At 43.9% G+C, this 25,980-nt stretch overlaps 2 protein-coding genes and 1 long non-coding RNA gene across 12 annotated transcripts in view; 2 read left to right on the top strand and 1 right to left on the bottom strand.

Annotated features, from left to right (window-relative positions):
* Skp2 (S-phase kinase associated protein 2) overlaps window positions 1–17,203 on the top strand; it is a 28,063-nt gene extending 10,860 nt beyond the window's left edge. The window contains 8 exon segments of the mRNA NM_001106416.2: window positions 751–862; window positions 3,670–3,813; window positions 4,958–5,092; window positions 6,256–6,354; window positions 7,166–7,296; window positions 11,734–11,785; window positions 11,911–12,018; window positions 15,377–17,203. Of these exon segments, the coding sequence (NP_001099886.1) occupies window positions 751–862; window positions 3,670–3,813; window positions 4,958–5,092; window positions 6,256–6,354; window positions 7,166–7,296; window positions 11,734–11,785; window positions 11,911–12,018; window positions 15,377–15,590 (995 nt within the window). The 3' untranslated portion in view covers window positions 15,591–17,203.
* A 1,416-nt stretch (window positions 17,204–18,619) lies between these two features.
* Window positions 18,620–25,980, bottom strand: part of Nadk2 (NAD kinase 2, mitochondrial) — a 41,663-nt gene continuing 34,302 nt past the window's right edge. For all 10 annotated transcript variants that reach the window (XR_015666771.1, NM_001439819.1, NM_001439818.1 and 7 more), the window contains 2 exon segments: window positions 21,797–21,920; window positions 18,620–20,610 (listed from right to left, as the gene is read on the bottom strand). Coding sequence is in view for 9 of the 10 variants with exons in the window: in NM_001439819.1 (NP_001426748.1) it covers window positions 20,472–20,610; window positions 21,797–21,920 (263 nt within the window). In the remaining variant the exon portion in view is untranslated.
* Window positions 20,433–23,775, top strand: LOC147996112 (uncharacterized). The gene is made up of 2 exons (XR_015674170.1): window positions 20,433–20,661; window positions 21,770–23,775. It is a non-coding gene; the product is annotated as an uncharacterized LOC147996112 (long non-coding RNA).

Genomic DNA, 25,980 nt, shown 5'->3' with positions numbered 1-25,980 from the left:
AACGTACTTTCTACACTCCAAGAGGGAAGAAGGGTCATTTGCCTGTTATAGAAGTCCAAGAAAGGAGATCTTCCTTTGTGGTTCAGGCATCACAATATATTGGGTGGCTGGGGACTTGCTCTGTGCCAGGGCTAGTCAGGTTGTCTCTACCAGTGTTTGGCCAGCTGGTACCAAGGGGAAAATATTCTTGATCCTCACTGCTGAGAAAATGGGACGATCACAGCAGTGCTTGTCTTAGGGACTTTTTCTGTTTCTGTGATAAATTTCATGACTGAGACAATTTACGGAAGAAGGAGTTTGTTTGGGCTTAAAGTTCAGAGGGAAAGGGGTCCATAATGACAGGGATAGCATGGAGTCCTGAGAGCAAGTAGCAGATACAGCAACAGGAAAGGCTGCAAACTCACACCTTGTTCTCAAGCAGTAAGCAGAGAAAGCTCAAAGTCCACCTCAGTGAGGTACTTCCAGCCAAGTCCCACCTCCTAAACCTACTCAGACAGCGGCACCAACTTGGAACCAAGAAGTCAAATGTCCAAGACTGTAGGAGACAATCTCATTCAAACCCCCATAGTGTAAGTCAGTGTGTAGTACAGAAAAATAAACAGGAGCTTGGAGGATTCACTTTGGTTGAAACTTCCTCTTAGCTAAGTGTCGTGTGCTTGATAAACGCTCATGCATGATAAATGCTTGACAGGACTTCATGACTTTGACGGGAGGATTCAGAGACGGAAACCCTGGTTTGCTTCTTTGCAGGTGTTTCCTGGGACTCCCTTCCAGATGAGCTGCTCCTGGGAATCTTTTCCTGTCTGTGCCTCCCTGAGCTTTTGAGAGTCTCTGGAGTTTGCAAGAGGTGGTACCGCCTCTCGTGAGTACTGTTCACTCTTTTGGGCATAAAGGGAGGAGGGAAGGAAGAGGGTTATGTACTCATTTGAGTCTGGTGAAACCAACAACCACACCATAGAACAGAGCTGCCCTAAGCAAATCCAACACCTTTTTACTGTTGTTCGAAGTCAGTGAAATGGTTTCCCAGTCAGATGGAGGGGTGTCCTGTAGGTTCACAGTCAGATGGAGGAGTCTCCTGTAGGTTATTCTTACCCTGTTCCTGCCTATTCCCTATGTTCAGCTCTGCACTTGTTTGCCAGGGATGCACCTGTTTGGGCCAGGTAGTGTGCTAAGAGCAAAGGAGGTCTAGGGGGTGGCAAAATGGCCCGGTACTGAGGACCTGGCTGGGAGCACAGAGGAAAGGTACAAGTCTCTGGCCCTGGATGGTGTGAACCCAGCCTCTTTAACATATGCTCTGCATGACCTGAGCAAGCTACCTGTCACTTCTGAGCCTGACTCCGCTGGATATAAGATAGCCATAATTGAACTTCATCACGGGATACTCATAAGGGTAAAATGAAAGGTGCCAGTACCTTGCCTGGATCGTGGGCGTGCTGAACAAGGGCCATGGGAGGTAGTCTTAGCTAGTTCTTGGCTATACTTAAAGAGTGTGTATGTAAAGGGTGTAAACCAGGGAGGCAGGAACAGGCATGAAGTAAGGAATGATTTTGTTGTTGTTCTGTACTGCGGTGAGGATTATACCCAGTGCCTCAGATGAGGCAAGAGCTTTTATCGCTGAGCCACATACACCCCCAGGCCTAAGCCCAGGCAGTTGTCCTAGCAGATGAGTAGGTTTCCACAATACTGGCTACATTTCATTCACACCCAAGGGGCTTATTTTGTTCCCACCAGGTGTGTATTTTTCTAAACCAAGGAAAGAAGCCAAGCCTTTATATTATAAAAACTTGCATGTACTTATTGTATGCAGTCTATAGGCTTTGCTATAGGTGTAGGTCACTGGGTAACTCCTGTACTCAAGCAAATTAACGTAACCGTAACCGTGCACAGTACTTTTCCAGGTGCATGCAGCTAAAGCGCCTAACGCATATTCGTCAGCATGAATTCCCCAGTCCAGAGCAGCTTCACTCTCAAGACCTGTCTATTCTGCGAGTCTGTGGCTACCCAGTGCCTTTGACCTACATCATCCCTTTGGCCCGACAATCTCCATTGCGCTAGGATAGTAATTTAATCTTTCCCATTGCTAAGATGATAATTTTGTATTAGTCTGGCTTATCAGTTGAAGAAACTACAGGGTCAAGAACGTTAGTTGGTGAAGTGAACCTTAAAATAAGACTAAGGTCTTGCTAGCCCCCAGCCTTAACCATTACTAGTTACGTTTGGCTTAGGGTTGGGGTGGCTGCTGAATTCATCTTCCCTTTCCAGGGTAACACTGTGTCATTTGGGGCAAAGGGAATGCTTTGGGACTTGTCCTTGTGAGTAAGACAGCTGTTGTTTAACTGCTTTGAAAGGAGAGAGATTGAGATCTGAGATAATCAGAGAATGACTGCTATCACGTTTTTAAAAGCAGATGTCAGTGTGGACAAGAGTAAGGTACAATTATGTCACTTGCTTAAGGACAGTAAGATCTATAGCCTGCCTTTCTAATACCTTTTTCATAGCCAAACCACATATTAGCCAAGTGTCATAGAAAAACTAACTCAAAACTGGCCAACAAGTGTTTATTTCAAATGCGTTAGAGAGAAGATTCTAGGGCACTAAAGCATTTAGAATGTTCCCTCGCGCTTGAACTTCATGGTTTCTCTTGCTTCCTTACCTGAATTCAACTGTGGACATTAAAAGTCTTCTGTAGGGGCTGTAGAGATGGCTCAGCAGTGGAGAGTGCTTATTGCTCTCCTAATGAGTCAGTCAGGCAGCTCGAAACAGCCTATAACTCCACCTGGCCTTGGAGGACACACACACACACACACATACACACATACACACACACACACACACATATACACCCCACACACACACCACACACACATATACACACACCACACACACACACCACACACATACACACACACACATACAGCACACACACGTGCGCACGGCCTTTGCTAGCACAGACATAAACATGTAAACAAAAATAAAATAAAGCTTTAAAAAGAAACACTGAAGTTCAATCTATATTTATAATGTGTGTGTAGATGTATGTGTGTTAGAAAATACATATAATCTAGTATTTCCTTCTTTCCTTTAACATTAATATAAGTATGTATATATACTTGTGCATGTGTATGGATATAGAACAAAGTCAATCTGTGACTTTTTCCTGGCTGTGTGGTTGATGTTTCCCATAAAATAATACCAATTTTTTTCTTCTATTTATGTTTTTATGAAACTTTTGGTAATCGTGGCATCCTGTCAGTGCTTCGCAGAACTAGAAATGACAGTCGTTTAGGAAGTTTGGAACCTGAAGTATTTTAAAGAGATCTTTTTGAACTTGTCAAGTTGCACCTAGAGATAGGATTTTATTCTCTGGTTCCAGGTTATTGGCGTTTCTAACTTAGCGAATTTTGTGTCCCAAGAACAAACCTTGGGACTGAATTGACTGTTCACATTAAACAGCCTCCATTGAAGATGCAGAAAGAAAGATGGGAGTGTATTGCTACTGTGACCCAGACATGTTTAGTAGTGCATAGTCAGTCTGGAAACAGAAGCTCTTCAGATTTATCTGCTGTAAGGAAGTCCAGTGGCCAGGTCTTCCATGGTAGTCCTGACCTTTAATGGCCCTCAGAATTGGCTTTGGCCAACTTACGAAATGAAGCACCCTCTCTGTTTCAGGCTCGATGAGTCTCTCTGGCAGTCCCTAGACCTCGCAGGCAAAAATCTGCACCCAGACGTGACAGTGCGCCTGCTCTCTCGAGGAGTCGTGGCCTTCCGCTGCCCACGGTCGTTTATGGAGCAGCCACTGGGCGAAAGCTTCAGGTAAAGAGAAATGACTGAGTGTTGAGACGGGAACAGCTCAGGCCCCTCTTTCTTCTTTGTCAGGCAGTGTGTGACCTGTGCCTCCTTCATGGCTACTTCTATCCCTCTGGCCATCCTTAACAAAGCAGGGTTATTTCCATAAGTGCATCATGGGCTTTCTGTCCTACCACGGACAGATTTGCCACCCGGAAAAAAAATGCCCTCTTTTTTGTTTTGTAGACTGCTTTGAAAAAGTGCTTGTCTGGTGCTGCCTAAGGTTTCGTGCTATCTGATGCCTCAGAGGAATAGCTAGATATGGAAGAGAAAAGCAAGCTAAAGACAGTAGAACATTTCTCCATTCTAGCACCTCTCCCCCGCCCCCCGAATTCCATGGTCCATTTCCTGTCCCTGCTGCTTTTATTTCCTGCCACACTGTTCCCTCCTCAGCCTGTCCTCACATTCAGTCCATGATGTGTCCTTCCTCTTCTCCACATGCTGTCCTCAGAGCTCCGTCTTGTACATCCACATTTCGACTCCCGATTCTCAGACCCTTGTGTTAGGCTGGGCCTCTTTGAGAAATTCTTAGTTTTAATTACTGAAAAGCTTCCACTCCAGAGCCTGAGAACTTCAATATTTGCATATCTAAAAGTAAACCAGGCCTCCTGTTAAAACTGGTTCCTCCCCTGTCCTCATAGCAAACAATTGTTGCTCAGCCACTCAGACCCCTCCTCTACCCCTCCCCCCAGCAGCCGGGAGGTTCACTGCACTCCCTGGGCACGTGTGCCTTGCTCATTCTCATGCTCACCTTTTAATTTTATGAGTGCAACCGTGTTGGCAGCAACATCTGCACTTGGCACATCTTGAATTTTAACAATGATTTGAGGGATGGGAATTAGCTCGAAGCAATTTGTTTTATGACCACCACCACCCCCCCACCCCACCACCCCCGAGCTGGGGACCGAACCCAGGGCCTTGCGCTTGCTAGGCAAGCACTCTACCACTGAGCTAAATCCCCAACTTTATGACCAGCTCTTTATTCGGTATTTAAAATGTGTATTTAGTCTTGTTTGTGATTGACCCTCGTGTGAGGACTGGAACGGGTTGGGTTAGATCTGAGTGTACTCGTGAGTCACCTTACAGGGCCTCTTTTCTCTCCTATATACAGCTCTTTCCGTGTACAGCACATGGACCTGTCGAACTCAGTTATAAATGTGTCAAACCTCCACGGGATTCTGTCCGAGTGCTCCAAGCTGCAGAATCTGAGTCTGGAAGGCCTGCAGCTTTCAGATCCCATTGTCACGTGAGTGGTGCCTGAAGTATGTCGTGAAGGCCATTGCTTTGGATGTGTATATGATCACAGTGTCCTTGCATGTGCCCAGAAGGGCATACCAAGTAACCAGAACTGTCCAGGATACTCAGGACAGCAGGCATTTGAATGCTGACCATATGCCAGAGCTGTTCTAGGTGTGGAGAGAAAAGGGCGAACATTATGTGGTCAGTGCCTTATTCATGGGTAAGACAGATAATTACAGGGCAGAGTGTTTGTTAAATGCATTGCTGGTCATGCGGCAGCATACCGGGGAACTGATTGACTGTAAGGAGCCAGGCTTCTCAGAGTACCGACTTGTAGGCTGGCCATTGACGATATTCAGGAAGGAGATCTCCAAAGCCATAGGACACTACTGTAGCAGCTCAGTAAAACGGCTGCTGTTCTGAACACCTCTGGAGCTGAAGCACAGAGATCAGGGAGATGAGGAGGATCGTGGCCTTCTGCGGAGTCTCTGGTAGTTTGCAAAGAGGCCATGAAGCATGGTGCATCATGGTTCCGGAAATGGAAGAGCTGTGTCAGATTGCAACGTATTTGATTAATTTGCTAGTCAGATACACGTTAGGCCACTGCACTATGCAGATGAGAAAAGAGGCAGCCTGATAGGAAGACAGAGCAGAGGGCAGCGCCTGTGGCAGGTGCTAAGCTAATTCTGAGAGCAAGCGGTAAGCTCTCGTCCTTTCCCCGTGTGTGAATACTGAGGCACGGAAAGGCTGGATAGCTTGTCTAAGTTCACACAGTTAATCAAACCAAACCAAGGTTTAACTCCAGAACAATAGCTCATCATCACCGAGGTTCCCTAAAAGGAGAAGGCAAGCCTTCTTATGTAAAAGATGCACTGGTGTTTCTTGTGCGTTTATACTGCAAGTACTCTGCAGATCCTTCAGTACGTTATACGATTTAACCTTCTTTCCAATCCCAGCAAGAAGATGCTCTTGCCAGTTTGCATAGCCAAAGCAAGTCACTCAGCTGTGTCAAGAACTAGTGAAATGGAGATTTTTAAGCCCATTTCTGACTCAAAACCGTGTGTACTTCATTATAATTACACACACACACACACACACACACACACACACACACACACACACACACACCAGGACCCAGCAGTTTATTCTTCTGACATTTTTCTTTTCCAGTACTCTTGCGCAGAATGAAAACTTGGTGCGACTGAACCTTTGTGGGTGCTCTGGATTTTCTGAGTCTGCCGTGGCCACCCTGCTGAGCAGCTGCTCCAGGTAGGAGGGACCTGAGCTGTGCAGTGTGTATGTCACACACTTTCAGGCTAAACTCAGTCTGTTTGTAAGGGAGGAGTACTTGGATACTGTTCCCTTCTCTCTGCCACTGTTAAAGGGACGAGAAGGAATGTTTATCAGTGTGATCGGTGTCTATTTATATCTAGCTAAACCATAGTTAACATGGGTGACGCCGTTTACATCTTCTGTAAAAATGTTGACACATGCACTGCTAAGTGAGAGAAGGCCTGGCCCCAGGATGCACAGTAGCCCATGTTTATGTTCCTTAACTATCTGTTTGCCCTTCTGGAACACCGTTTGTAGCTATGTCTCCTTGATGATCTGTCAGCACTGAGTCCCCTTTGCATCAGAATATGAGGCAGACAAAATCTATGACCACATTCGGTAGCAAAGATGCAAAAGGGAGGCAGACGTTGACCTTGACTCTCCTAGCAGGGAGAACTGGGAGAAAGGCATTTTCATAGCATCTCCGTGGGGTCTATAAGACATTTGCCTTGATAGCTGTTGGTGCTTTTTAACAATGTAGCTGGTTGAGAAAGAAAGCTATGGGCTACAGTTTTCAACCTGCATTCCCAGAAGGAGGGCTGTTTGCTAGGGCCTTTGCTCAGATCACCCCGGAACCTTGCAGGCTGTTTTGGGGAGAGAATGCCTTTTCCAATGAGGAACACAGAGCAGGCAGGCTGTGCATGAAGCGGCAAACAGTCTGGCTGCCTGTTTCTTCCTGTGTCCAGCTTAGGTCACCTGGTCCTTCTGGGTGGGCTCATGCTTTCCTCTTTCTCCCTCCTTCACGCAGACTGGATGAACTGAACCTCTCCTGGTGCTTTGACTTCACTGAGAAGCATGTGCAAGCGGCCGTGGCACATTTACCAGATACGCTCACCCAGCTGAACCTCAGCGGCTACCGAAAGAACCTCCAGAAAACAGGTTAGAGCTCTAAGCCGGGGCCACGAGCTTTCAGGCTGGCTTGGGACGTGTCTGCTACCTGCTTGTCTCCCTTAGTCCAGTGTGCGAGTTGTCTGGGTCTTCAACAGAGGGATTGTTGGTCAGAAGAGTCAGGGAATGGAAAACAGCTCCTGACCTGAAAGCACACTGTGAGTTCAGGACCTAGATGGAGAGTCCATTAAAGCAATGTGTGTGTCTGTCTGTGAGTGTGTGTGTGTGTGTGTGTGCATGTGTATATAGGGTATGTGTAGTGTGTGTTGTGTGTGCATGTGTATATAGGGTATGTGTAGTGTGTGTTGTGTGTGTGCATGTGTATATAGGGTATGTAGTGTGTGTTGTGTGTGTATGTGAGTGCATGTGTGTGGTATGTGTGTGCATGAGTGGTGTGTGTGTGCATGTGTGTATGTGTGGTGTGTGTATGTGTGTGTGAGTGCATGTGTGTGGTGTGTGCATGTGTGTGTGTGTGCATGTGTGTATGTGTGGTGTGTGTGTGTGTGAGTGCATGTGTGTGGTGTGTGCATGCGTGTGTGAGTGTGCGCGCGTGTGTGTATATGTGGTATGTGTGGTGTGTAGTGTGTGTAGGTATGTGTGTGAGTGCATGTGTATGCCTGTATGTGTGCATGTGTGTGGTATGTGTGCATGCATGTGTGGTGTGTGTGTGTGTGTGAGTGAGTACATAAGTATATGCGTGCGTGGTACTTGGAGACCACAGGTCAACATTGGGTGACTGACCTCCCCAGTGGTTCTCTACCTTTAACTTTTTTTTTTTTTTATATGTGTGAGTCTTCTGCCTGTATTCATGCCTGTATCCCACATGTCTGTTTTTTTATATGTGTGGGTCTTCTGCCTGTGTTCATGCCTGTACCCCACATGTCTGCCTGTGTTCATGCCTGTATCCCACATGTCTGCCTATGTTCATGCCTGTATCCCACATGTCTGCCTGTGTTCATGCCTGTATCCCACATGTCTGCAGTGCCTGCAGCAGGTATCAGGCCTTCTGCAACTGGAGTCACAGACCGTTTGTTGCCATGTGGCTTCAAGGGACCGAACTCCTGCCCTTTGCAAGAGCCACAAGTGCTCTTAGCCACCAACCCACCTTTCTAGTCCTTCTACCTTAGTTTTTGAGACCAGGTCTCTCGGTGACCCCCAAGCTCATTGATTTTGCTAGACTGCCTGGCAAGCAAGCCCGAGGGATCCTCTCGTATCTGTTTGCCCAGTCCTGAGGTGAATGCTACATATCAAACTCAAGCACTTCACTGACTGAGCCAACTCCCCAGTCCCAGAACTGGTTTTAATAAAGTTATACTATGTAGACCCCAATGTAAGTATAGGTGAATGCAATAAGGTCAGCCCTCTGTATCTATGGGTTCTGCATCCAGGTTCAACCATGAACAGATCAGAAATATTCGGGGAAAACCCCTGCATCTGTATTGAACATCTAAGAACTTTTCTTGGCATGGGTCACTGATTGATTGGGTGTAATGACTCCTCACACAGCATTTACATCATATTAGGTATTAGAAGATGTGCATAGTGACTTCAGTGTCCTTGGATCTAAGCATCCAAATGGGATCCTGGAATCATTCCCCAGGGATACAAAAGGATGACTTGACTGTAAGAAGTGGCTTTGACTGTAAGAAGTCTAGAAGCAAGCTTTGCTGGCAGGTGTGCTGCTGCCATCTAGTGGTCAGAATCTAGAACTGCTGCTAAACAGCACAGCATAGAAAATGGTCTCAGGAGTCAACAGTGTTAAGGTCGAAAACTCCTGCTAAAAACCAGTTAATAAGTTAGTATCTATACTTTCAACTTTTTATTTCATCTAAAAGACTATGGGTGAATACAGGCAGGGAACAGCCACAGCGTTGGTAAAGTTGACACGTGGTTGTGCTTTGTGCTGTGAAGGAATGGTGTTTGTTGTTGTTCTTGTTTAGCAGCTCCATAGCCCAGTCTCCGGCTAATATTCCATCCAGCTGCACAAAGCCAAATTGATTTGGGTACTAAAATCAACCACACCTGGTATCCTGAGAGTGGTGTTAGCCCATCCCGGGGATAGGTACTGCCTATTGAATTATTATGCTTAAAAAGATATGAACCAGACATCTTGAAATGCTTCTTAACATTTAGGTAGCATTTGGAAACTATTTCCCTGGGGCTTAATAAGTAAGATCTATCAGACTGACATAATTGGTCTTCATGAGTGGCCAGAGATCTACATTCATTCCCTGCGTAAGGCAATCCCTATCCGAGCCTCCGTCTACTGTTGCAGACGCCTGTCTTCAAACAGAGAGGCACAGAAGATCCATAAAAGCTGCAGCCATGTCTGCATTTCTTATCGTTCTCACTATGCAGAACTTCAACATTTTCCTTTAAACCCTTTAAATTCTAATTATAGAATTATACGATTATTCTCAGAAATCAAGATAACATAAAAATACACAAAGCAAAACAGACGCACTGTGAGCGGACTCCCTAAATGCTGAGAATCTGGGGAAGAGAGTAAAGCAGAGTGGATAGGTCGCATGTAGCAGGAGGGACTATAGAGAACGGTCAGGGAGGGCCTCTGGTCATGTAAAGACTTGAGTACGTAAAAGTCTATGGGAGAGCATTCTGGAACTAGGTGTAATGATCAAAGAGAGGACGACCTCTTATTTAAATGAGAAATACATAGGAGTTTGTGGGAGAACATTCTGGAGCAAAGGACCACGAGTACAAAGGCCTTTGGTGAGAGCTAACGGATGACTGAGGTGGCAATGTTAAGGCTGCCAACCCAGAAGGAAGAAGCTAGACATGCTGAGCAAGGCAGGGCCGTGACCTACGCTTGAAACTGTTCCCTCTGGTACCTCAGAGTGAGAAAAGGCATGGTGAGGACAGTTAGGAAACTAGAGTGGTAATGGTTGAGGTGCTAAGAAAGGATCAGATCTGGGCTCGTTTGGGATGCTGGCATGACAGGATTTGGTGACAGAGCGGACATGAGATGTGAGTAATGCAGTAGCTGTGATTCCCAAGACCTATGAGGTGACCAGGTGCTGTGCAGAAAGGAGCTTAGGAAAGGGACAGATCCAGGGCAGAACGGACTGTTTTGGATATAAATTTGGGTGACCACCCGCACGGCAAGATAAGTATGTTAAGAAAGTATTTGAAAATACAAAACTAACGTAGGGGAAATGTGGCTACAGATGCAGCTAGGAGAGTAAGCACTCAAAACACTGCCTGGAGTTATCTGTTTTAAATAAGTTACATTTTAAAATTTGTTAAAAAGTAACTCAGTTGATGTCACCCTCCTACAAATTCTGCAAAGTAGATAATATATCGGTGTTCTCTGGAGAGGCAGGTAGCAGCCTGGTTTATTCCTTCAAGCCTCTCCTTCTCTCCTTGTATGAGTTTGTATGTTTTGATTAGATTGAGATTACAGTGCACTGTGTATCTGTAGTTTGTTTTCTTTTTCATGCAAAACATTTCCTGGCATTTGTTTTACCTTTATTTTGGAGAGCAGAGGCACTGGGGGAGGGTATCTTGGCAAATTCATGATGATCAGAGGCCTTGCTAGAGTCTGTTTCTCCTTCCACCCTGTGGGTTCCAGAAATGGCCACATTTGTGAGGCTTAAGGGCTAGTGCTTCTCCTCCGAGCATCCTGCCAGCCCAAGAAGCCATTTCACTAGGATCCCATGCTCAATCCTTCTGCAGCTATGTTAAGGCCTTGATGTTTTGTTCACCCTTCTCTTACATGAGACCGTTTCTGGTTAGCTTCTGTGGAGCACGCCGTTTTCTCATACTTCCGTGTGCTTAACATGGCAGGACTGTAGTTGTTTTACTTTTGAGGCAGTGTCACTATCTAGCCCCGGTTGGCCTAGAACTGACTATGTAGTCTGTTCTGGTCCGCGATATGCAGCAATTCTTAGCCTCTGCCTCCCTGGTACTGAGCTTACAGGTGTTTTTTTCTGTACGTTCAGGTGCTCTTTACCTAACCCGAGATTCCACGAATAATTCATTGAAAGTTGCATTTAAAACCTGGACTATATATGGAATTTCTTTCGTTGTAATTGGAGTTGAGAACTCCTTGCAGTGACGGCAGAACAGTTTTTAATCAGTTTTTAATCCATGATCCCCCTCTTGACACAGTGTCTGCCTTTGCATCCTGGCCTTTGGCTCTCTTGGGTTGTCCTTCAGTTTGCTGTTATGAATTGGGGTTTCCTGTCCTTTCCAGCCAATTGCTTTGCTACGTAAATAGTTGTTATCCAGGGGTTTCCCACAGCTCCTTTAACATTTACAGCAAATTCCCAGGTGTTCTTCTGGACTTTCTATGTGGGGACAGTCCTTTGTAATGTCAAACTTCTGTCTTGCCTCAAATGCCCAGCACACCCTTTTCCCCGTCCTTATTTAACAGTGACTGTGATCATGACATCTGTTTGGTTTTTCCAGATCTTTGTACCCTAATTAAACGATGCCCCAACCTCGTCCGCCTCGACTTAAGGTACCGATTTAGACCACACTTGGAGTCCGCTGGCTGGTTGTGGAGTGTGGGAAGGATGGGAAGGGGAGGTTAAGCAGTAGTACTCTCGATCCACGTGGTTTGACGTTCTTCCCTTTCGGTTGCAGTGACAGTATCATGCTGAAGAATGACTGCTTTCCAGAATTTTTTCAACTCAACTACCTCCAACACCTCTCGCTCAGCCGGTGCTACGATATAATACCTGAGACGCTACTGTAAGTATGTCTGGCATTCGTGCCAGTCAAAAGCAAAGGCCAAAACTCAGTAGTAAAACCCATCTTTAGATGGACGAATACATGTTCAGAACATGAACATTGATGGTAATTTGCTACAAAGTGCCTAGGAAAGAATATCGAAAGTTCACAGAACGTTTGATTAAAATGTCTGGTAATCCTGAATGGATTAACAGCTACTATTTTGCTGACAGGCTCACGGTATTAGAATGCTATCCTGGTGTCTATGAAGGACTTACAAGGAAGCTGTTACCTGTGAGGTACCCACCGAGAGCATGGAAGGCAGACCCAATGTGAGGGGGAGATGGCTCCCATTCTTAGCTTACAGGGTATAATCTTCTGATGGGCATCCCGGATGGCCAGAGAAGGTGAAGACCTGACATAGAAGAACTGATGTATTCTCGTCTGATGCTGTCTGAACAGAGGGTATGATGTAGGTCTGTGAAAGTTAAGACTCTTGCAGGCTTTACTTATTCCATTCCAGAGTCTTCCTTACACCAGTTCTATATGTGGAATTCCACAGGGATTAGCGCCTTGCACTTTGCCAGGTGCCGCCCTTTTTCCTACAGAAGGGTCATGTGAAAAGAAGCTATGCAGAACTTAAATGCTTGCTTTCCATCTAGCAGAGGCAAGGGGAAGACTGTGGTCCTTGACAGTTTAATTTCTTGTATCCAGTGGGAGCACTCCTTTCCTGCACAGTTGTCACCACATGATCAGTGAAGAGCATGAGGCTCAATCTAGGGACCCTCTGGAGAGTTACTGCTTTAAATGTCTGAACTTTGAAGACATAAGGCCGTCAGGGGCTGTAGTTTCCAGTCACAGCAGTATAGGAAAATGAGAACACCATGATTCTGTCCTTGAACATGTTCTCTGTGCATCATGTAAATACTAGTGATTCTCAAAGGTGAATTCATTGGTGCCATACCTAAGATTAGTCTTTCAGGCAACTAACACGTTTGAAGGTCTTAGTAGAAATACCAGTGTGCCTCAAGGACACTGTCCACACAACAGCCTGAAACACTGAAAAACAGTCGATGTCTTTCTTATCTCAGTGTGGGAAAGTGAAATGTGAGTCTTTGGAGTGTCTAAAGTATTTCAGAAACCTTCAAGCTCCCCACCTCACAAACCCCTGCTACATTGACTTTTCTCCTTAATTGGTGTTATCTCCCACTGAATTTTCTTGTAAGTATTCCCGATTTCTCATTCCATTATAAACCCAAGTTGGAGACAGAACTGATTTGAAATTAAGAGATTTGAAAATTCATTAGATAAGGCATTTTGGGTTATAGAAAAAGCAGGATTATACAGACGAGAGGAGCAAACCTTGACGTTTCTAAGTGTTTTTTTTTTTTGTTTTGTTTTTTGTTTGTTTGGTTTTTTTGGGTTTTTTTTTTTTTTTTTTTTTGGTTGGTTGGTTTTTTGGTTTTTTTTTTTTGTTTGGTTGGTTTTTGGTTTTTTTTTTTTTTTTTTTTTTTGGTTTTTTTTAACTGTTTTTGCAATCAAGTCTCAGTATTTTTCCCCAGGCTGGCCTATGGTCTAGCCTCAGCCTCTTGTATAATGAATACCTTTTTATTTAAACTTGAACTAAGAGCCCTAAAAGGTGTTATCTTATTATCTTACACAAGTTAAAGAACATCCTGTAAACAGTTCCCTTTTCTCTCCCCTGGTAAAGTCAGATGCTCATACTGTATTTTGGTGTTGTGGCCAATGCACACAAGAGGCAGTGGTGGGTCTCTGTGGTGGGGTCTCGTCTTGCAGCTCCCTTCTCGCATGTGAGGCCAGGAGCGCCGTGTGACACTCCCTCACCAGCTTCCCCCCAGAGCTGCTGCACAAAAGCTCCCTCTGCCATCTGCCAACACTTTTCCTTACTCCCACCGAGTTTCTTCTTTTAAATATTATCCATTGCAGATGACTCACAGCTTGGCTGCCTGGGTATCCCAGAACCTAAATTCTCCCCAGGGTGTCCCCACCCATTCTCGGATGCTCAGATGTCACATAGGAGTTGTGCTAGGGCTTGCTCTCCTCTTCAGTGGTGGTGAGCGTGACGCCGTGTACAGTGCACAGCAGTTCTTTATGTTTGTGTCTCCATTCCACAAGTTCAAAGATGCACTGTGCTCCTATTGACCTCTGTTTTGATCTCTTAGGACCTCCTGACCTTGCTGCCCCTCATAAGCAAACACATTTCCTTTTTACCTAATAAAAGTCCATGCTTTTTCTGCCAACTTACTCTGCATCTTGTACTCCACCACATGCAGTAAATAGTATGGTGCTGACTGTGCCACTCGCAGATTGAGGGATGGCTCATGGGCCCCAGACCTAACGAACCCTCCCTCTGGTTTCAACATTCTGGGGGCATTAGTGGTTTTGAAGCAGGTAAGAGGCATGGACTCACCGCCTTCAGGAGGATGTCCTGGACACTGTATGGAATGTGCTGGAAGGCTGAGCCATTGGCAGCCGAGTGACAATACAAACCTGCTTTGTTTGGATACGTATTGACTGTGACAACATAAAGGTCACACTGTGCTCACTGATCTCCAGGGAGGTTTGCTGAACTTCCACAATAAATGCTCCCTGTCCTGAGACTTTGCACTGTGTCCCAACCTAGAGCAAGCACATGCCAGAGAGATGAAGCTCGGCAAACAGACCTGTTAAAAGGGATCCGCATCAAAACCAGAGAGTGTTTTCTTTAGATAAGCAGGGTCACTTGGTGTGATCCTCAGATCTCACTGGTAACATGTATATCAAGTAACATGAAATATATACAAAAAGGTCTAGAAAAGGTCATTGTCTGCTGTAAATTCGAATCCCATTTTTTTTTATGTGTAGCCTGTATGATCCCATGTAAAGACCTCCTTATGGAAGCCGCTGGTGGGTTTCAGTGTAGTAGGGCCCTGGTGGCCATTGCTAAGCTGCCAACAGTGCTGTTGGTGTCCTCTGTTGAGAGAACATAGTTCAAATAAAGATCATGTCCAGATTCCTAAGTGACACTGGGGAGGTTCCAGCTGACATCACAGTGAAACATGCTTTTACCATTTCTGGCTGGCTAGCTCATGTCACAGTGTCCCCTCCAGAGAGCTGTGTAGACTGGGAATGGAGAAAGGAGGCAAATTCAGTTCAATTAAAAAATACGTAATAAAGTTCATGGTTCCACAGGAGCCACACTGAATGAAGCAGTACCCACGCCAGTCAGGCTGCCTTATTTCCCAGCTCTCATGTCCCTATCCCTGGGTTATTTCCATTAACCGTTTCTTACAGATTATGTCTTTAGGCTGTGTTTTGTAGACTGATACAAATGATCAACAGTGGGCTGTAATCACCAGGATTTGCTTTTCCTTTCCAGTGAACTCGGAGAAATCCCCACACTAAAAACACTACAAGTTTTTGGGATCGTGCCAGACGGGACCCTTCAGTTACTGAGAGAAGCTCTTCCTCGCCTGCAGATTAATTGTGCCTATTTCACCTCCATTGCAAGGCCAACTATGGACAACAAGAAGAACCCGGAGATTTGGGGTATCAAATGCCGACTGACCCTGCAAAAGCCCAGTTGTTTATGAAGTGCTTACCGCGAGGCTGTGTCTCCTCCTCCTCTGAAAGGAGGACACAGGCAGCAGATCCATGTGCTGGAGACCTTGGTTACTCTTCCTGTTGGTTCTGCCTTCGACTTCACATTACACGTATGTTAGGGAACCATTAGAGAGGGACAGCCACCAAGTGTTACTTTTTCAGAAACAGAGCTGTTTCTGGCAGTGCTGTGCCCTAAGGGCCTAAGCGTTAGGTCTTTGGAAATTTTTAGGTGAGCCTATTATTTCACAATGCTTTTTAAAGCAAAATTTGAGCCAACTCTTCTAAGTGCCCTTCTGATTAAGTCTATTTAGAATCGAGGTTTTTAAAGTACCCCTGGCTAACAGACTTCATGGTGTTTGTCATTTTATCTATTTAATTACTCAGTATTTTATAAAACTTGACTTTGAAGAATAAGCTATATGTATGGTGAGCTGGACAGAAAGCAACAGAGGCTGGTAGCGTTGGAGGTGGTCTTTTCTGGGAATTAACACATTTCAGCTTCGTGTGCAGTAGGAGGTTAGCTTCACAGAGAGGAGCGCAGTCCTGCGTGGTGTACCTTAAACTCTAAGTGAGAAAAGACACAGACACACACAACCAGAGCAGGAGACTAGAACTGGTGCAGGATTTGAAACCTCAAAGGCTGTTCGCGAAAACCGGGTTAATATGAAGTATCCTTTGCTGTTTTTAGGAGCTATGCTATGTTTGCAGGATCTTAAATTAGGTAAGGAAACCCTACTCGTGTGCTTTTTAAACTTTATAATCAATGTATGTTACAATCTATGTGGGTTGTTTAGCTTTTTTAAATGACTTGCTTTGTTTTAGGAATGCGACATTCTAGTCAGCACTCTGAGAAGCCGGATAGAATTCTGAGCTGATCGGGCATGCTGATCGTTCGTTGGGTGCTGCAGTTATTTTTATATTAATCTGAAATCAAGGACTTGAAATTCTTTTCAGTGATCTTTTACAGTGATTGCTTGAAACTGCCCATTAGGTTACTGGACCTAAAGTTGTTAGGTAGAGCAGATTTCTGTCCATCAGAAACGCACAGGAAGCGTGGGCAGGTGCAGCCTCAGAGCGGGTAGCACGGCTTACACTTCACACGGGTCCTGAAGAATCACTGGGCATTAAACCTTTGGATAACAGATGTGTCTTTTTAGCACTTGATACACAGAAGCAAAAGGATCAAATTGTGTTTCTTAGAAAATGAAAGAAAAAATTAAGGCAGTTACCTCTAGAGTATTTCAGAGCTGTAATCCATTTCTATTAACCTCTTCTTCAAAAACTGTTAGTTAACCACGTGAAGTGCCTCATCTGCTCAGACCTACAGAACGTTTTAAGTGTCACACAAGAATGGTCATGCTTCAATTCCCTAGTAGTTAAGAGTGCTAACTACTACTTGAAACTATTGTTTACACATTAGTGATGGGCTGATGGCGGACTCTGGTTGGACCCTGCCCTCCAGGTGCCCTCAGTCAGTACCTGCTCTTCCTTACGCAAGTCCAGCTGGGAGCTATTTTGCCAACATGTCGCAGCAATCTGTATTTTTGTATGTGATTTTTACTTTTATAGACTGATTTTAAAATAAAGTACATTTTTATAAGAACAAGTCCTTGACCTACTTCTTGTGTCCTTTTCTGCAGTCCTTACATTTAGAGAGCGTCAGCTTGGGTCGCCATTTGAGTCAGATAGATTTCAGCAGCCCGTCCCCTCGTGGGTAAAGTGAGTTCCCAGTGCATCTGAACAGTGTTCCAGGCCGATTGGCCTTCGTGTGCTCTCGAGAACAGTGACAGTAAGACTTCAGTTCCGCCTGCTGCTGGGATGTGACACCGTGTCAGCCCACGTTGTTTTCCGTGTCAACAGCGCACGCCAGAGCTTCCGATACTTCATCTGACCTTTCGCTTTAACACCGGCCGGTCGTCCCGGGCTTACTGATTAGTTCTTACAGTTCTGTTCAGAGTTCTGCTTTTGTTTCTAATGATGGACAATGTACAGGAAATACATTGAGCCCCATTATCAGCTTCAGCTCATTACTCGGGTTTCATCCATTTCTTCATACAATGGTAAGTTGAAAACAAAAATCAGACTTGTGGGTTCATAAACACCTCAGCATATGTAAAAGATGGATTAATTGTGACCACCTAATGTCAGGACGGGATTGAAGTGCTCTCTCCCGACTGTTTCCTTGTGTGCTTTCTGTCTGCTTTCTGAAATAAGACCTTATTGTGTATCTCATGATGGCTTCAAGATGGCTGCGTAGCCCCAGCTGGCTTTGAACATGGGGTCATCAGTCTCTGCCTGCCAGGTATTGCTGGGATGACAGGCTTGTACCAGTGCTAACTGGTTCCACCTGCGTTCAGTGATTCTTTTAAGAGTTAAGACTTGGCTTTTCTTTCATCCTGGAAATATATTTCCTGAAGGTAGATCATTTGTTCTGTGCTCCAGAGTCTGGGTTTTAATGATGTCATCCTTGGAAAAAGACCTACTAGGTTCTGCTGCCCCAGCCACACACACTGTTCTTCCCGTCAGCTGGCAGTACTGTACCTCCTTAATGTGGGCAAGCTGACCACGCTCAGCTTTCTAGATGGCTGCTGGGGATTTGAACTCAGGTCTTTCTGTTTGTGTAATAAGAGTCTTAAATGCTTGAGCCATCTCCCCAGCCCCTGTATCCTTAGTTTTTTACTTGACCCTTTAGCTCAAAGGAATATTTATAATTAATTGTTATTCTACTTACATAAAAAATGAAATTTGGTTACACAGGAGCTCCATTCAAGAATATTAAAACATAATGGAACATCAGAAATACTGAGTTACATGAAAAATGCATTTTTGAATTAAGCATTTTGCCCTCTGAAGAGGTAGAGTGAGATTATCATTCTGTCACGTAATGGCAATGAAAAAAGTCCACAGTGCACAGACGGCACGTCTGTGAGGTAAAGACTAGAAACAGTCTTCAGGGGGAAACGTGGGCCTTTAGGTAATGATTTCAGAAAAGTTAGGAAATAAGAAAACAAAGTAAAAATGAACAGACAATGGTTTAATTTTATTTGCATAAAGTGGTCATGAAAGGTTAACCCATTCAAAGACATTTTTGATATTCCAACATCCTCTGCCATGAGTCTATTACAAATAGATCCCTGCCTGCCACAGAGCAGAAGTTAGACTGTCAGCCCAGCATGGTAAGTAATTTTAATATCTTTCCAAAGGCAGCTTATGAACAATTCCACACAGCTAGTTACCAGTTAATGGTGCATAGAAATACATCTGTGGTGGTCATGGACAACCAGATCTAGATATAGTAAGGATGAGAGTGGCATTTTTTTTTCCATATCAAGGTATTTTAAGCCTTTTAGGGGAATTTCTATAGTGTAGAATTTAACTTTCATATTAAGGGGTATCTTAAATATATCCTTTTTTAAAAAGCTAAACTAGAAATTAGAGTTGGCTCAGCAAAAACACTTATTTCCTAATGTAGTCAAAGAAAGTGTTCTGAATAAACACCAAAACCTAGACAGATCTCAGTTACTTCACAGTGACATCCATTTGTTTCATTTTAAGAGCAGCATGTTGTTTGGCAAGGCTAAGAACATATGGTCTGATCATACATCCTGGCTTTAGATTTTGACTTCTGATCTCACTAGGCTCAAGTTCCATAGTCTATTCCGATGTCTGTACGACACTTCATTATATCATATGTGACATATCTATAACATGATATAGATATATGGCTATAACATATGATGGCACAGAATGAGTCTTCAATAAACATTTTGGCAATAAAAAAAAACAATTTCACCAAGTGAAAATACACAAGTCTGAAAAATGGCATGAAAAGACAACCCCTTATTTAGCAATGGAAGATTTTTGTGAAAACAAAAGCAAGAATTAAAATAGCTTGCTCCAAAACTAAAAGTAGTTTTCATACTAGAGGATGGAGAAGCGCTGATGTTTTATTCCTCAAAGCTATTGTTTAAATTTTAGAATGTGTTGTATTTTAGAATACAGTAAATGAATATAATACTAACTTAGGCAATTCCAAAACTGTGTCCTGGGTATTAGGTGTTTCCTAAAGAACCCATCCCAATATTAAAGGTTTTTGAACATTTTACTGAACTCCTGTAACATAATACAATCATTGGTTATCCTACTAATCCTTGTTTTCGTAATAGAAATTCAAACACAGGAAAGAGCCTTTTGGACTCCTTTACTTGTCTGAACAACAATTACTATGGAAATTAATACCTTTACAAAGTGTCATGATTTGTCCCATAGATGTGGTTCATCTAACATTGTTGACATTACCCAAAACAAGTCAGAATTTGTCTACAGATAATCTTAAAATGATCCCACTTTTTTCAATCAATAGTCACTCATGACTGTTTCCTAGAATTAGAAAAGTCTTAGCTATATAAAACACATTTACCAACTTCAGTTAAGTCAACATCAGGATTTATCAAAATTCTCCATCAAAATTTTTAAAAATCTTTACTTTTAGGTACTATAAAAATAATGTACTAATCAACTGATACATGTGGCCAATTCCACAAAGTTAGGAAGAAAACAACACTTGTACAGTTAAATTTCAAATCCTAAATACTTAATCCTTTATTTAACCTGCCTCTCTAAAGAGTATCGATGCTCTTGGTTACCAACTGTAAATAATACAGATTCACATAATTCTAGTCCATTCAGTCCATCTGTCTGTCATAGTGAACAGCTCTTGTCAGAATCAGCAGGACAGCACACGCGTCATCCCATTGTCACCTTGACTCTAGTGGTGGTCCTCATAAGAACCATTAAAATGTCGGTCTCTGGCTGGTCATCTGTATCTGCAGAAAAGTCTACCAATCAAATCTATCAGCTGAGGAAACTCTTCACTGTTCTAGAATCACAGTTCGAAGCTCATCTTCTTTATTGATCATCATTGAAGCAATTGCTCCGTCGTTAAACTCAAAAGATGTTCCTCCATCCACAACCATGCAGGCATCCCAACACCGAGAACGAACACAAACTCTGCGTGGAAGAAGAGGACTCAGTAAATAAATACAAAGCTCTTGACCCATGGTGAGTTCTGGCTTTTATTAACATAACTAGCAGCCTTGGCTTTGAGAGCTGGCCGCTCTCTGAGTGGACAATCAGTGACTGTAAACAACGTGGGCAAACATGTACGCCTCAATTTTAAGATTCCAGATGGAAGCATTCACTTCAGTGGTTCGTGGTGGGGCAGCCTGGTTACCTTCATGGAGCTCCTGAGTCATTTCCATTATAGGATGTGAAGTGCTGAGCAGAGGGTACTCTCCTGTATCGTTTTCCTAAGGATTATGTAATGTAAGCCGAGAAGAGTAAGTCTCTAACATACAGTTCAATGAGCACGGCACAGTACTTTGTCTCGGCTGCCAATCTCACCCCTCCTTTCAAGTAGACCCACTCTGCATCGCTGCAGGTAATGTCCAGTACTGAACTCTGTTTCGGTCCCACAGCGTGGGGAGTTTTCATTCCACAAATGACTAAGGTTAAGCATCTTTTAGATGTTTATTAAATATGCCTCTGCAAAATACCAAGTATCTTTGGCTTTCTTTTTCTAATGTACTGGCTGCCTTTTACAGATTTACTAGAATTTTTATATGTAGGCTGAGTAGCCCTTAACCAAAATGTCTAGAAATAGAAATCTTTTAGATATTGGGGTGTGTGTGTGTGTGTGTAAAATAAGGTGTCTAGGAATGAAATATGTGTATATGTATACTGTCTATTCATTATAACCTCAGGGAACTTAACACACTCCAGCACATCTACACTTGAGCATGACATCACAGAATTCCACTCTGCCCTGTGTCTATGCTTCTGGGGCAGTGATTTCAGAAACCGTCCTCAAGTACCTTGAGATAGACCAGATACCTTTTGCAAATGATTTTATCAACTTTTAGTTGTTCAAGTACATTTCATGGTATGTTTTCCACTCACCTGTCACGAAGCCTTCTCCTATGCATGTTAGTTAACTCTAACATAAGACAGTTAAATATAAATGCATGCAAACAAGCTGAGAGTTGCAAATCTAAATTAACTCAATTGTGTAAAGCAAAGGCTACAATGTTAAGAGAAAAATACATTTGTCACAAGGTTTCAACAAGAAAGGGGTGATTTTGCTTGCTGTGTTTTTCTCTTTTAAATGTAGTGTAAGAAGTGACTTAAGGCTGCTTACTTTGAGGAGAAACAACGCTGACGGCTGCTTGAGAAAACTCTGTTTGCTATTGGCTCTCGGATACTGAAGAGTATTTTGGGTTCTTCTGGACTGTAGAGCAGTGACTCGTTATATTCGTTTGTTACTGTAAGGGAAGAACAGCAGACATTAAAGAACGGCCACATCTGAAGCATTTAGGAGCGTGCGTTTCAGACTGAAAGCATTCGGTGTGCTTATCTCCTGGGAACTCATATTATGCACTCTACCATAAAAGCCTTAGAGATAAATCACTATTGGGTTCAATTATTAACCCACAAAAGCACTCATCACCCACAACAGAAGAAACAGGTACAACTGGGAAAACGAGAAATAACTACTACCACAGAGAAATTAAGCGGTAAGACAAACTCAAAATTGAAAGCTGAGTTGTCAAGTTCCTGGCAGAAGCCATCTAGGAAAGGCAAGTGAGTTTCCCAGAGATAGCCCACTGTTCTGCATGGCTGCAGTGGGTGCACCCTGGAGAGGCACAGCCCCGGAGACTTCATCCCTGGATTGCTTCTCGATGCTGTGCCTTTTCTGCCACTAGTACATAGCTGTACTGGCTGGTTCTGCATGTCAACTTGACACAAGCTGGAGTTATCACAGAGAAAGGAGCCTCCCTGGAGGAAATGCCTGCATGAGAACCAGCTCTAAGGCACTTTCTCAACTAGTGATCAAGGGGGGAGGGCCCAGCCCACGGTGGGTGGTGCCATCCCTGGGCTGGTGGTCTTAAGTTCTATAAGAAAGCAAGCTGAGCAAGCCAGGGGAAGCAAGTCAGTAAGTAACATCCCTCCATGGCCTCAGCATCAGCGCCTGCTTCCTGACCTGCTTGAGTTCCAGTCCTGACTTCCTTTGGTGATGAACGACAATGTGAATGTGTAACCTGAATAAACCCTTGCTTCTTGGTATGTTTGTGCGGGAATAGAAACCCTGACTAAGACAAATTGGTACCAACATAGTGGGGTATTCCTGTGGCAACCTGACCATGTTTTGGGGAGGACTGTGGAAGGACTCTGGAAGAATCCTTTTGAGCTAGAAGAGCCATTGGGATGTTCTGTAGGAACTTGGAGGATAATGTTGAGAACAGTGCAGAAGACGGAGGCCTGGCTTGTGAAATTTCAGAGGGAAGATTAAAGACTCATATTAGAGCCGTTGCTGTTTTGATTGTGACGATCGTGTAGTTTTGGTTAGCTGGAGCTGAAGAATCAGCTGGGATTAACAAGATACCAGAACTACTAAAGCAAAACCTTTGCATCACTGGGACTATTGATGCTGTCAGCTGGAGCCAAGAAATTAGTGGTGGTTAAGAAGAGACCAGCATCACTGAAGTGAAATCTTCTGGGAAGTGTTTTCTGAGAGCACAAAGAGGCTGTGTTCCAGAGATAGCCAAGGTTGTTCCTCATGTTGCGGCTGGACTTGGTAATGTATAAGAGTCACCCAGGTGGTATTGGTTTTGAAGGCATGAAGGGGTCATGAAGAGCAGCTGAGGCTGGGCACTGTGAGAGGCCATGGAAGGCCATTGGTGAAGGTACAGCCTCAGTTGCAACTGATGGCCCAGGACTGAAGGATCATGCAAAGGGGTTGAGGCTTGGCACCATGAAGAGAGCCTATGAGAGGCTCTTGGTGAAGCCTAGTTGCAGCAGAAGTCGGCAGTTATCAAAGAGAAAGGAGCTTCCCTTGAGGAAATGCCTGCATGAGAACCAGCTCTAAGGCATTTTCTCAGTTAGTGATCAAGGGGGGAGGGCCCAGCCCACGGTGGGTGGTGCCATCCCTGGGCTGGCAGTCATGGGTTCTATAAGAAAGCAAGCTGAGCAAGCCAGGGGAAGCAAGTCAGTAAGTAACATCCCCCATGGCCTCAGCATCAGCGCCTGCTTCCTGATCTGCTTGAGTTCCAATCCTGACTTCTTTGGTGATGAACAGCAATGTGGAAGTGTAAGCTGAATAAACCCTTTCCTCCCCAACTTGCTTTTTGGTCATGATGTTTGTACAGGATTAGAAACCCTGACTAAGACGATAGCCAAATGATTCCTAGGCACCAGCCCACCCTATTAGGCAAATTCACTGCAGATCAACCTGAAGAAGAATTTTCATGAGTTAATAATGACTAGAGAATTCAAATAATTATAGGAAGGAAGTTTAAGGAAATGATTTTAGTTGTTTTGCCAGAAAGATGTAATAAAGTTAGAATCAAGAATAGAATGTACTCTCTCTCCTCAAAGAACAGTAAGTTAAGGCTGCATAATAAGGAATACAAGGAGCTGTCATAAACCCCACTAAGAAGAGAATAGGCTTGGGACAGATTTGTGATCAAGGGAAAACATCCATTCTATGTCAGGTCCAAGGATGAAGCCACAGGTGTGCACTATGATAAAACAAGGCCACGTGAAACTGTTGCTTTGAACGTATACTGAGCTTACAGAATGAAACACTGCTTTGAACTTACTATCGACATCCTTCACTAATTCCCTTTTGTGTAGCATTTTATCTATGAGGTAATTTTATAAAGAACTTTTGTCTAAGAAGGTCTAAAAAGGCTGAGAGAAGAAATAAAGCAGGGCATTGGGGCTCTGCTCCAACCATCAAGTGTATATGTCTATATGCCTGTCTGTCTATATGTATGTACACTTAAAGTGTTAAAGGAGTTCAGAGTTATCACTGGGCATTGTCGCCAACACAGATAATTAAGTTTTGTTCCCCATCAGTAGTGCTGACACCGTAAATACCCCTTTGCTGCCTGCCTTGGTTTACCCTGGGATGTCAATTCTGGCATATGACAAGTTTCCTCAAGTATCATGTCAAAGCCAACAATAAGAAAATACAGCCTCACTAAACTCTGACACTATTACTAATGCCATACTGTGCTTGCTGACAGGAGCCTAGCATGGCTGTCCTCTGAGAGGTTCTACCAGCAACTGGCAGAGACAGATGCAGATAAGCCAACCATTGGACTGAGGTCAGGGACCCCAGTGGAAAAGTTAGGGGAAGAATTGAAGGGGCTGAAGGAGATGGCAACCCATAGGAAAACCAACAGTATCAATTAACCCTGATCTCTGGGAGCTCTCAAAGACTAAGCTACTAACCAAAGAGCATGCATGGGCTGGCCTGTGAACTCCCCCATCCCCCAGAAATAAATAAATATTTTAGATAGATAGATAGATAGATAGATAGATAGATAGATAGATAGATAGATAGATAGATAGATATCAGAGAACTGTCTTGTCTGGCCTCAGTGGACAGGATGTGGAGAATTGATGCTCCAAGGAAGGGGGATAGGGGTGGTGGTGAGGTGGGGGTGGGTGTGTGAGCACCCTCTCAGAGGTAAAAGGGAGTGAAGAACTCTTGGCAGGTTGACTGGGAAAGGGGGCAACATTTGGAATATGAATAAATAAAATGATTTATAAAAAGAATATGCAATCATGCTATTCTTGGTATAAACATTATTCAACATGTACAGGAATTAATACTGTATGGTGTGCTATAAATTAAACCACTTTAAAGTTTTGATACTTCTGGAGGTTAAATCCAAGGTCTCTGTGTCCAGACAAGTATTTCAACACTGAGCCATACTTCTGGTCCTTTTAATTTTTGATAATAAATATATAAATGAACAAAAAAGTAAAAAAAAGGAAAGAAAATACAGCCTCAAACCATCGATGATAGCACACTTTCTCCAAAGAATCTGCCGTGTCTCAGGCTGTTTGTGGAAACGTTCAGGACCCACTTTCTATCTAGCGAGCACCTGAAGCTTGGCACACAGAGCATGCATTAGTGAGAGCCAGCTACACAAGCCAGGCAGGGCAGCATGTGGGTACAGCCTGGCTGCTGGAAGGTAAGAGGATGACGTAAAGCCTGTGTACCAAAGATTGTTGTCTCTTCAAAGAAAAAGAAAATAGAAAAGGACAATTCCACAGGAAAGTTAAGCTGAGTATCACATTAAAAGAAAGCAGCAAGACTGACTGTCCAATAATATGCCTTATTTGTGGGACTATTGTTTGAATTTTATGTGTACGTTCCTGAAGTTGCAGTAAGGACATTATCTAAACAAAGCCATCATAATTTGGAAACATTTTCCCTAGTACTGACATCCTCTTGGGCAGCACAGCAGCACACGCTAGGAGGCCTGAATGCTGTGAGCCTTCTGTGAGTTCTGTGCCTGCTGCCCGGCC

Source organism: Rattus norvegicus, chromosome 2, assembly GCF_021556685.1.
Source record: "Rattus norvegicus strain SHRSP/BbbUtx chromosome 2, alternate assembly SHRSP_T2T, whole genome shotgun sequence".
Classification (NCBI taxonomy): domain Eukaryota; kingdom Metazoa; phylum Chordata; class Mammalia; order Rodentia; family Muridae; genus Rattus; species Rattus norvegicus.
The sequence above is the reverse complement of the archived record's forward strand: the minus strand, read 5'-3'. Positions and strand labels throughout refer to the sequence as shown.